The sequence below is a fragment of the Taudactylus pleione genome, unplaced genomic scaffold (genome assembly GCF_031769625.1).
Source record: "Taudactylus pleione unplaced genomic scaffold, aTauple2 ptg000287l, whole genome shotgun sequence".
Lineage (NCBI taxonomy): Eukaryota > Metazoa > Chordata > Amphibia > Anura > Myobatrachidae > Taudactylus > Taudactylus pleione.
Genome location: NW_028284689.1, coordinates 169,474 through 182,500, shown reverse-complemented (window position 1 = coordinate 182,500; position 13,027 = coordinate 169,474). Strand labels below are relative to the sequence as shown.

Below are 13,027 nucleotides of genomic sequence, written 5' to 3'. Positions count from 1 at the left end.
GGGGGGAACCCCGAAACATTGCACAAGTAAAGCTCGGTCTTTTTTTGATTTATCATCAGTCTGGGAGTGATGCTTTTTTATAAAATATATATATATATATATATATATATATATATATATATAATGGAAACCCCCCCTTAAAAATCCTGCGTTTGCCACTGAGCTAATAGAAGCAGAAGGAGAGATATAAATATATTGGTGGGATTTGTATGATAGATTTTTATGGCGACAGGTTGTGGATGTCATTGTCAATGTGTATAGAGAATTTAAAAGCTCATGTGTGTTTGTAAGAGGAGAGTAGATTAATGAGGCAGCAATATGTACAGAAGGATGAGCTGCAGGGAGAGTAAAGGATGTAGTAGCCTTAGAGGATTCCATGGAGTGAGATAAGAAATAGAAGTTTGTGAAGCATTTTTTTTCTTAATATAAAAACACAATGTTGAGTAATGGTTTTGTAATTACCTGGTAATAGATGTTGTTCAATGTTTTTCAACTTTTTTTTAACTGTTCATAAGGCACACGTGATTTTAACCACACTTAATGCATAACCACACCAAGCTGCACTAAGACTGAATTTTATCCATTATTCCAGCCCTTACTTCTTCTGGCACGCCTGACCTCGCTCTATCATTTGCCGCTGAGAAAACGTTTGCTCTTGTGTCATGGGATCATCTATTTCCGTCTCAGCTGAGGTTTGACTTCCCAGAGGAATTCATATTTTACGTTCCCTTTATGTGGGGGCTACGACACAAATAGTGGGGGTCATATCTCTGACTCGTTACAAATACATAGCGGAAGCGGGCAAGGATGCCCACTTTCTCCCCTCGTCTGCTCCGAAGACTTTGGTAATTGCACTTTGGCAGGGTACACTTTTTACTGGTCTTACTATTAAGCCCCATTGAGGCCAAATTTGCACTTTTTGCCAATGACATGATGTTATTTGTGTCTAGGCCTGAAACATCAATTCCCTCTATTATCGCTCTAATAAGCCGGCTTGTCTCCTTCGCTGGTTATAAGGTTAATTCGGATAAATCTGAGATGATGCCTCTGTCTGGTTGACAATGTAACCCCCAAATAGCACAAACTTTTGAAGTAATTACTCATTACCTTATATATTTAGGTATCAATAATCGCTCTGTTCTTGAGGACTTATATCGGTTCAACATCCCCCTCATCTTTCACAAGGTCACCAAATTATTATATACTGTGAATCATTTACCCTGCCCTAATACAGATTTCAGGTGAAACTCAAATAATAAATCTTTGGACTAAAATGTCTTCCAAGTGGCAAATTAATTTGGTTATGACGTTCTCACCCACCTAAGTTTACATTATGAGAAAACAAATTTTACACTCTGCTACAAGTGCGTTTCAAAACCTTGCAGAGAGCTTCTATATCTCAGGGGCAGAGGAGACCCATGGCAGTCTCAGGGGCAGAGGAGACCCATGGCAGTGAGTGAGGCTGGAACAGCCTACGGCTAGTTTTCTCCACCAGTTCTGGGAATGGCAGAAAATGTGGAACCTCTGGGACAAGGCCCTTTTGTCTATAGGTTCCATCACAGGTCCAAGGCTGGGGTTGACTTGACATTGTGCCAAACGAGCGGCCGATTCAGGTAAGTACACACACTTATTGATCAGCTGCTTGACATGTCCTGACATCACAGCTGAACTCAAATGCCCACCCAGCAGGGTAGTTGTCCCTGCAGCAATTGTATGGTTGGCCCGTACACACAGCCAGATATGCCAATGTCTGCATATATAATGGCCAAAGGCTGTGCTGCACAGCGATATGCCTGAACCAGGGGTTAAAGTGGGCCGGAACGGGGAAGAACTATGTTCCGTCAGTTCTAATTGGAGGCGAAACCAGTTCCACCTCCGTCCGCCCACCTTTAGAAACTGGCAGGTGCGCGCCTGCACCTACTACTATTAGCTAAGCCTGCCCAGCGTGCCTGCCCACCTTGCCCAGCTGGACAAACACCTGACGTGATTGAGACAGAGTGTAAGTACAGGCAGCCGCTGCTGCACTGCCTGATTAAGTGATGGTGGCATTGTCCACTGTTTTGTTTGAAAGTCAATGTCTGGGGCTCAGCGGTAAGCCAGCCGGCATGACTGCCATCTGCCCCACCCACCAGCACTGCTGCCCAAAGTGCCCGTAATGGGGGGCTCTGCATATAAGGAGCACGCGGTGTAACATGAATAAGGGGCAACACTACTGTGGGCACAGTGTATAAGGGGCACCACTATGTGGTAATGTGAATCAGGGGCACAATGGATACATTTATGCTACTGTGTAGCATAATTTGAATTGAGGACATTGTGTGACCATGCCCCTTTTCACAGCACTCACTGTCCCTTTATTAGAAGAAGGATTAAATAAAAAAAAACATAATTCATAATCTGCATTGGGCACCAAGGATGGAGGGGGGGGTGGGGGAATCCCGTGTGCGCGCGCGATTTCCACCACGTATCTACGACCACTTTAAGCACTGGTTGGAACTAAGTCGTTCAGACACATTGGGGATACACACCCGCCGATGCGCTCACAATATATTGGCCATTTCATTGATTATCACCCAGCGTGTTCCCAGCGTTAGACTTAGCCGCGATGCTTTGTTGTAGTTTTAATTACTGCTCCCCAGGCCCTGAGCGCAATAAGGTTATACAGTCTCACACGTCCTGACCGCTGCTGAAAAAGTTATTCTGAAAATCAGGACGGTAGCTGCCCCCTCCCCCCCTTTCTAGGGACACAAATCTATTTTACTCCAGATCTTACACTGGCCGTAGAGCCACTTATACAGTAAGTGAAAAGGGAATTGTTCATTATTATAAAACGAGTTGGGTCTATATTTGAATGCTGGAAACCTCAACTCAAGGTCATATAAAGTTCTAGTGAACAACATCTTGATATCTTTATAGAAAACGCACTTAAAGGCTGTTTACCTTATGTCCAGGTATCCTTGTATTACAGGGGGAATAGAGGACTGAGTAATGTCACCTTATTCTTAATTATCTTCATATTTCTTTCTTGTAGTAGAATGTGTGAGCGCAGTATACTATTATTTTCTCTCTATTGCCTTTATTATAGGTGTATATTGATCCTTTCACCAATGTTTAGCAAACAGACTGTCATATCCCAACTCTATTACTGGGACATCTTTTATGGCCTTGCAATAATAGACTTTTTATTAATAAATAAAGGCTTAGTGGAACAAGTATGGCCTATTATGGGTGGAGGGTGGGGTCGGTGTCACTCAGACACCTATGGTTCTAAGTTAGGGATGAAAGTCTCATTTTCAGGGGTTACATGTGAAATTTGTGCCTGGACAGGTGCTGTACAGCGGTTTATGGTGGAGAAGAGAGGGCGGATGTTGTGTGTTTCACCGCCGGCCGGGGGGAGGGGGGCAGAGATTGCTTTGTGTGGCATAATGGGGCAGCATGGTGGTAAGGAAGAGGTAGCCCCAAGAGTAAAGTATCTATAATTAGGAAAGATTGTGTGAGGGGTTATGCTGGGGGTAGTAGTGTTTATAGTATGTGCACCACATGTACTTGTGATGCCTACACCCCACCCCATTTACATGATTATGTTGTGCCATCCATGTTCTCCATTGAGGTGATCAAACACGGAGGCCAGTCACCTCACACGTGTTTTTCTCCATCACTGCAGAGTCATCGGTCATCTAGGGGGGGCAGAGGAACAGACCCTGCAGTCACCGGTACTTGTTTTAGGAGCTCAAGACACAAACATCACATAAGTTATCATACAAATGTTTTATTTTGCAGTTGCAGGGTGGAAATAATGAAAACCCCAATATCCATTGTCCCTGTAATACAAGAAAACCAGTCTTACAAAATATAAATATATACTAAGTGGTTACGGCATAGATACTTGTACAAGCATTGCGTTTCCCAGAACAGGTGGTGCTAGAACCATCACATAGACATCAGGAGGCCTCCTGCACCTTCCTGTACAGCTGCTTGCACACCTGGTCCTCACAGGTCAGCTCCTGGGGAGGAAACCAGGAGATTAGTATTATATGGTATTCCCGGTACAAGCCGCGTTGTCAGAGGGGATGTATCAGCGTGCAGTGGAAGCAGCCATTTTGCGCCCTGCTGTGTACAGGTAATAAGTACCTTCCTATGGTTCTGGATATAGACTATATATTGGCCAGTCTTGGGATCCGCAATGACCATCATATAGTTTATTTGGTGAATTGCGTGGTTGCATCTGCTCATCCGAGGTGCGACGTACGATGCGGTTTGCCAATATTAATACATCGTGCAGGCGTATGGAGGATTGTGTAGTATGTACGCAGGCACGATCGTATTAGCCTGTTGACGTTACAGCTACACAACATCTGGCAGGGAACAGTCTTACACGGTAAGGGGCGGCACGTGACAGACGTTTAATGCTTAGGAGGGATAGGATTTATGTATCAGTTTGGATTGTGCTCTGCGGCGTTCATGAAGAATTGTCGGGGGGCCCATTACTACCTACACATAGGAGACAGTGATTGTTACGCTGCCTAATCATACAAGACCCGTGTGTCACATAAGACGTACCAGATGTAGGTCATCTCCATCAATCCAGTGCACCCAGCCCCGGTTCTTCTTCTCTCCTTTCTGAACACATTCTAGACGCCCATTTTCCAGGGTAACCAGGCTCTGCAGGGAGGGATACATTGCAACTTGTTGGAAAAGTGGTAAATCTATATTTTTATAGATAATTAGTTTCATGGCCATCAGCACATCACATGCAAAACTGGACGACCAACTAATACAGCAAGATAACTGCAGCACAGCCACTGTACCACATAACGCACAGCCACTGTACCACATAACGCACAGCCACTGTACCACATAACGCACAGCCACTGTACCACATAACGCACAGCCACTGTACCACATAACGCACAGCCACTGTACCACGCGCGCAAAGAGGAAAAGCTACAGACTTCTTTAATTACAGCATAACGGCTATCAGCATGCCGACACATTGCAATCAGATAGTGTGTGTGTAATAAAGCTATTTTTGGAAAGTGTGTGTGTGTGTGTGTGTGTGTGTGTGTGTTCGTTCTCAAGAATTGCATTGCAGTGTATTGGAAGACAGACAATGGGCGTCTTAGTCAGAAATGGACAATACCATGAGTAGCTGCCAATGGAGCACGAGCCATTTGATATACAAATGTTTTGTCTGCAGTATTTCTTAGGGGGTGTAAGTTACACTTTGTGGAATCATTAAAACATCAAAATGCAAAATCTACAGTAACTTCACAGGGCTGAGGAGCAGAAGAACGTGGACGTAGTAGCAGCTACTGTACCCATCTACAGGGGATGCACTCGTATGACCCCAAAGCGGAAAGCTGGCTAGGGATTTATGATAGGAGTCGGTATTTCGATGCCTATCATAATCCCGATGCCAGAACGCTGAAGACGCCATCCCGAACGAAGGTAAGTCCAGGGTGCCCTTAGCGTTAGCCGCAGGTTTTTATTTTTCCCTCTAGGATTAGGGAGTCTAGCGGGGTTAGGGTTAGGCACCCTCAGGGAGAGGTTAGGCACCCCCGGGGGTAGGTTAGAGCTAGGCACCACTAAGGGAGGGTGTTAGGGTACTTACCTGCCCCTGTCGGGATCTTGATCCTGTCGGGCATCCGCTGTCGGGATTTGAACCAGCTAATGGCCCTCTGTCCCTATACACTAGTATGGGGACAGAATACATCAAGCTCCGAAAATACTATATTTTCGGAGCTTGACTGCAGGAGCATTCGCCATCCTCAGAGGACATTTGCTCAGGGTCCACACCCCGCTCCTTCTCCTTCCCTGTCCGGCTTCTTCCGCCAGACGATGGGGCTCTTGTGCGCATGTGTGACCTGTAGGTTATGCATGCGCACTGCACTAAAGATTTACGGCTCCGAAAGGAGCAGTGAAGCCGCTCGCTGAGACATGAGATTTTCAAATCAGCAGTCTCCACGCCGGAGCGTTAGTATGTGGCTCCAACTCTATGGAACTCTTCCCCGCACAGTTCGAGAGGCCTCCACTCTAGAGTCCTTCAAAAATAGACCCTAGACTCACCCAGCATTTCCCTAACGTCCATTGTTAAGCTGGTTTTGTATTTTGTGCTGTAAAGGCAAATGTAAAGCACTGAGTCCTTTTAGGAGAAAAGCGCTATATAAATAAAATTATAATTATCCGTTCGGACCCCGAAAATGAATAGACCTCTAAAGGGCTCAACACAGAACAGCCTGAAGCAGCAGACTCTGGTCATTTTCTCAAACACAAGTACATCAGTTAGGGCTGATCTACATTTCTATGCTGTAGTCTTCTGATCTACAGCCCCTGGCAATGGATCATTGCAATGAGTATATACACAGGGCAGCAGAATCACAAGTGTAATACAATTGTTCCTCCTGTACTAGTGTTACACTGCCACCTACTGGTGCATTGAGGTATTACCTACACCAGACGGGGAAATACATACATTCCTGACAACTGGCACTGCCCACATACAGCGTCATACATTCCTGACAACTGGCACTGCCCACATACAGCGTCATACATTCATTCATTGTATTCTATCAAATTCAATCAGATTTTGGTCTGTATAACATGTAATTATAAGACAGGGAAAGGATTGTGTGCAGCTTTAATCACTGGACAGGACATTATATTATATTGGCACATAGGTGGTGGCACCAGAGGCAGCGCTGCACTATATACAGTACCTTGCATTTCCTATTATCCAGGCCCTTTGTGTCCTCATCAAATTCCTCGCCCAGCGTGAACTGAACATGGTAATTGCGCAGACTGCTCAGCGTCCGGATTACAAACGAGTCTCCATTATGTTCAATGACTTTCTGAGGCTTCACCAGCTTTGCCAAGTTCCGTGTGATGATATCAATACCTGAAGGAGATGGGGAACCAGAGCCAGGTTACACACACCGCTGCCAGGCAGATTGGCAGCACTACTGTATTACAGGGGCATTGGCAGGTACGGTTTTGTTTGAAAGTCAGTGTCTGGGGCTCAGCGGCTGGCTTACCGCCATGACTGCCATCTGCCCCCCACCACTGGCACTGCTGCCCAAAGAGCACTACTAATGGGGGCCACCACTCCTGTGGGCTCTGCATATAAGGGGCACCACTACTGTGGGCATTGTGTATAAGGGGCACTACTCTGGGCCTGACATGAATAAGGGGCACCACTACTGTGGGCTCTGCATATAGGGGGCACGTGGTGTAACATGAATAAGGGGCACCACTACTGTGGGCATTGTGTATAAGGGGCACTACTGTGTCATAACATGAATAAGGGGCACCACTACTGTGGGCTCTGCATATAAGGGGCACGTGGTATAACATGAATAAGGGGCACCACTACTGTGGGCATTGTGTATAAGGGGCACTACTGTGTCATAACATGAATAAGGGGCACCACTACTGTGGGCATTGTGTATAAGGGGCATTACTCTGGGCCTGACATGAATAAGGGGCACCACTACTGTGGGCTCTGCATATAAGGGGCACATGGTGTAACATGAATAAGGGGCACCACTACTGTGGGCATTGTGTATAAGGGGCACTACTGTGTCATAACATGAATAAGGGACACTATATGGTGTAATGTGATGACACTATGTGCGGTGTAATGTGGATAAGTTTGTGCTACTGTGTGGCATCATTGAGTTGGGGACATTGTGTGACCATGATTTTTGCAGCACTCACTGTCCCTTCATTAAAAAAAAAAAAAAAAAAAAGCGCAAATTTATAGTCTGCAGGGGCAACAAGGACAGGAGGTGGAATCACCATTGTGGGGGAAAGGGGGATGTTCCACCACATATCTACCACCACTTTAAGCTCTGGTTGGAACCAAGTCGTTCAGACACATTGGGGATACACACTCACCGATGCACTCACAATATATTGGCCATTTCATTGATTATCACCCAGCGTGTTCCCAGCGTTAGACTTAGCCGCGATGCTTTGTTGTAGTTTTAATTACTGGTCCCCAGGCCCTGAGCGCAATAAGGTTATACAGTCTCTCCCTTGTCCTGACCGCTGCTGAAAAAGTTATTCTGAAAACCAGGACGGTAGCTGCCCCCCCCCTCCTCCTCTCCCCCTTTCTAGGGACACAAATCTATTTCACTCCAGATCTTACACTGTGGCCGTAGAGCCACTTTAGCAGAAAGTGAATAGGGAATTGTTCATTATTATAAAGAGTTGGGTCTATATGTAAACGCTGGAAACCTCAACTCAGGGTCATATCATAAAATTTATATTAAACAACTTTATATCTTTACAGACAACGCTCTTTAGGGCTGATTATCTCATGTCTTCCCATCGCTCATGGGAACAGACAAAGGGATCTATTTACTAAGCCTGGGAAGGAGATAGAAGCTGGTTGGGTCTTTTATCACTGTTCACTAAACGCCATTTTTCAGAGACAGCCTGTGACATGGCCGTTAGGAGCCGATTGGTTGGGACTTTATCTCCGTTCACTTTTGTCTCCATCCAAGGCTTAGTAAATAGACCCCAAAGAACCGGGACCTGGCCACTATGTGAGGACTTTGGCTTTCCTGTGTGCAGAGAACATTAAACATCACCAGACACAGAAGAGATAAAGGACCCTTTACAGGATGGGATCTAGCGATGGCGGCCAGTACAGAGTACACCAGCGCTTTGCGGGTCTACATGGTACAGCCAGAGGCACTGAGCACATGTGCAAGTAAATGGAAGATTCAATGAGAGTTTCCTAGCAGCAACATACATGACACACGGGCAGCTGGGACAGCACAGAGGACATTATTCCTTTATGTTCCCTCTGATACATGTTCTGCTGGATGAGGGCTCTGATCTGTGTTATGGAACACGGCCTAGAAAAATAATTTCATAGAGATTGTCAAAGCAGCAGCAATGAGTGCGGTGGTAAAGTGGGCGTGTACTGCTACATCCGAGAGGCGTGTCATACATGCGATGGGCGTGTACTGCTACATCCGAGAGGCGTGTCATACATGCCGTGGCGTAACTAGGGTATTTGGAGCCCAGGGCAAATTTGAAAACGGAGCGCCCCCTCCCCCTAATATACCGATATGTGCGCACGCCATAGGCGCACGTGGGGAAAAAAAGGGCGTGGTCACTTAAAAAAGGGGTGTGTCAACATGACACACCCCTTTATTTTCACGCTGAACATTCCTATCCATATGCACCTTAACCCCAGTAGTACCCCTTATACAGAACCCCCAGTACGCAGTCCCTCTTATGCAGGCCCAAAGTAGTGCCCCTTATACAGTATCCCCAGTAGTGGTCCCCCTTATACAGCCCCCAATTAGTTCCCCTTACTCAGTACCCCCAGTAGTGGCCCCCCAAATGCAGTGCCCACAAAGCAGTGCGCCCAGTAGCAGTATCCCCTTATGCAGTGCCCTTTATATGGTGCCCCCAGTAGTAGTCCCCCCCTTAAGCAGTGCCCTTTATATAATGCCCCCAGCAGTAGTCCCCCCCCCATGCAGTTTTCCCAGTAGTGGTCCCCTTATGCAGGCACCCTGTAGTGATCCTCCATATCCAGTGCCCCCTGTAGTGGCCCTTCCTATTGTTGCCCCCAGTAGTTGTCCCCCGAGTGCAGTGCCTCTAGTAGGCCCCTTTTATAATGCCCCCAGTGGTAGTTCCCCCCCCAAGTAGTAGTCCCCAGTAGAGTAGGTCCTCCCAATGGCCCCCCCCAGCAGTAGCCACCCCTCCCCCAGTAGAGGTCCCCCCAGCAGTAGCCACCCCTCCCCCGTTGTGCAGATAAGTGTGTGTGTATATATTAGATAGATACATATATATTAACCTACCTGAATCTCTGGTCCTGCTCGCGACGCCGCTCCGGGCGCGCGCGCTCAGCATTACGGGACAGACGTCGTGACGTCAGTCCCATTACCCACTGCAGGAGCCAGACGGAAGCCCGGCTCTTGCAGTGGGTGCTGCAGCAGTCAGAGTCTGACTCTCATTGGCTGCTGTTTAACACACGCATCGCCACCAGCGCTGGCTGCGATGCGTGTGTTATGCACAGCCTGAGCCCGCCTCCTGGCGCTATTGGGAAAACGCTCAGGGGGAGGGAACGGGCTCAGGCGTGCAGCACAGGACCGGCGCTGGAAGCCTAGCGCCGGTCCTGTGTAAATGTGTAGCGCTGACCGCACTCATTGTGGTCGGCGCTACACTGGCTAACTAGGGCGGGCCGGTACCGTGGCCGGTGACGCCCCCCCTGCGCCACCGGTCCAATGGCGCTCAGGGCACGAACCTCGCCAGCCCTGCCCTAGTTACGCCACTGCATACATGCGATGGGCATGTACTGCTACATCCGAGAGGAGTGTCATACATGCGATGGGCATGTACTGCTACATCCGAGAGGCGTGTCATACATGTGATAGGAGTGTACTGCTACATCTGAGAGGCGTGTCATACATTTGATGGGCATGTACTACTACTTCCGAGAGGCGTGTCATTCATGTGATAGGCATGTACTGCTACATCTGAGAGGTGTGTCATACATTTGATAGGCATGTACTGCTACATCTGAGAGGTGTGTCATACATGCGATGGGCATGTACTGCTACATCCGAGAGGCGTGTCATACATGTGATAGGAGTGTACTGCTACATCTGAGAGGTGTGTCATACATGCGATGGGCATGTACTACTACTTCCGAGAGGCGTGTCATTCATGTGATAGGCATGTACTGCTACATCTGAGAGGTGTGTCATAAAATGTATTTACATCCAAATGTAAATTAGTCCCAAAGCAGGTAACAGGATTTACTTGTTGATGAAAACAGATACATTTCTGAAAGTGCATGTAGCCATAGGGATCATTGTGTCTTACAACAAACACAGAAATTATACTTATGATCTAATTTGAATGTATTATATCAGTTTAGTTATAAAACTACATAATGGGGGTAAGGTGCAATCAGGGAGATTACTAGACTCCTCAGGGAGACAGGGAGATTACTAGACTCCTCAGGGAGACTGCTACTATTACAGGGAGGCTCCCGTACAATCAGGGACAGTTGGCAAGTCTGTCTAGATTATGAGTCTCTAATCTATCACATAGGTCATCTGAGGGCAGCGCCCACTTCATGCAATAAGACAGTGACTCTCAAACTCGGTCCTCAGGACTCCAAACAGCTCACGTTTTCCAGGACACCCAGCAGGTGCGCAGGTGTAATTCATTATAGGTGGAGCATATTATTTAACCTGTGATTCTGTGAGGAGACCTGGAAAACATGCACAGTTTGGGGTTCCGAGGACAGAGTTTGAGAACCTGTGCAATAAGACTTCAGGGGCTGAGAGAAGCTCTTGTAGTGACTACTGTCCAGGATAAGAAATGTTATTATAGTCCCAAATGAAATGTCCATTACATCCCTTTATTATAATCACTGTATACTTTATGGGCCTTTCATGCCTCAGATTACCCTACAACACAGAGTCCATTAATTAACCAGCAGCATTTTCTTCGTGACACTCAGGTCAGCCTGACCCAGATTATTCTGTACATAGGCGTCTGCACCACTCAGTAGCTGAAGGCAAAGCCTTGTCTTAGGTCAGGTGAGGAGTTCAGCCCAGGCCAGGCAGAGCCAGTGACATGCAAGACAGGTCAGGCAGAGAGCCAGTGCCAAGCCAGGCAGAGAGCCAGTGCCAGGCCAGGCAGAGAGCCAGTGCCAAGCCAGGCAGAGAGCCAGTGCCAAGCCAGGCAGAGAGCCAGTGCCAAGCCAGGCAGAGAGCCAGTGCCAGGCCAGGCAGAGAGCCAGTGCCAGGCCAGGCAGAGAGCCAGTGCCAGGCCAGGCAGAGAGCCAGTGCCAGGCCAGGCAGAGAGCCAGTGCCAAGCCAGGCAGAGAGCCAGTGCCAGGCCAGGCAGAGAGCCAGTGCCAAGCCAGGCAGAGAGTCAGTGCCAAGCCAGGCAGGTCAGGCAGAGAGTCAGTGCCAAGCAGACATGTCAGGCAGAGAGCCAGTGCCAAGCAGACAGGTCAGGGAGAGAGAGCCAGTGCCAAGCCAGGCAGGTCACGCTGCCCTCTGTACACTAGCTCAGTAATAAGCAGTTATAAACACCCCAAACAGTGATTTGTAAGAAAGTTCTGAATGATAAAATGTAATATGGTGACACTATATCAGTAGTAATAATTGAGTACATACCATAACCAGCTGCACTGTAGGTTGTACATCATGTTCTACTTCTCCTATGGGATCTTACATTAGCAGCAATCAGTGACCTGGCATTTTCCAATACACCACCCAGGTTATACAACCTAAGCTACCACCTGGCATAATACAGCCATTACTAATCCCCCGCCCCATCCCCAGGTCATCTTACCCAGACACTGCATGTAACGGTCAAAGTTCTCATTGCTGACCATGTTCCAGGTGCCACTGAAGCTTGGGGGAGCCATGATCAGCTTCTAGGAGAGCAATTCACTAATGACTGAGAACCAGCAGCTGGACCTAAAGCACCTCTGCTCACAGCCAGCCAGTCTTATAGTCCCTGGGAGGAGTGTGGGAGGTCTGGTGGGCTGTGATTAACCCCTTCTCCTCAGCTGGTATACAGACCGACATGTTACATATAATAATAACACAACGTTTAGTAATAGCTCAGTCTGTTCCTCTGCATTTGCAGTTTTCGTTGGTTCATGATTTTCTATAACATATATTGTTGAATTATTAAAAACTGCTGAAAAGTTCCTGAGTGGATAAGTATATATACATAAACACACATATATATATAAATTAATTCATTTATTTGTTATTAACAGTTTCTTATATAGCCCAGCATATTCCGTTGTGCTTTACAATCGGATCAGGAGACAATTCATTATTTCATATATTTTTGCACTATGTATGAAGTCTGTCTACTATATCAGCAATCAAAGCAGCTTCATTATTAATTCCTGTTATATAAATAAGCCTTATAAATTATAACATATGTGCACCAAGTAGTGGTACTCACGCCGTTACAGAGGGTGTAGTGGAGCTCCCGCCGTTACAGAGGGTGTAGTGGAGCTCCCGCCGTTACA

The 13,027-nt window shown here is 47.1% G+C and overlaps 1 protein-coding gene across 1 annotated transcript; it reads right to left on the bottom strand.

Annotated features, from left to right (window-relative positions):
* Positions 1–3,753: 3,753 nt before the first annotated feature.
* On the bottom strand, positions 3,754–12,453 carry RBP7 (retinol binding protein 7). The gene is made up of 4 exons (XM_088482418.1): positions 12,331–12,453; positions 6,717–6,895; positions 4,561–4,662; positions 3,754–4,004 (listed from the first exon to the last, which is right to left on the bottom strand). Exons 1-4 carry the CDS (start codon positions 12,404–12,406, stop codon positions 3,942–3,944), a joined length of 420 nt encoding a protein of 139 aa, XP_088338544.1. The 5' UTR covers positions 12,407–12,453; the 3' UTR covers positions 3,754–3,941.
* Positions 12,454–13,027: the final 574 nt, after the last annotated feature.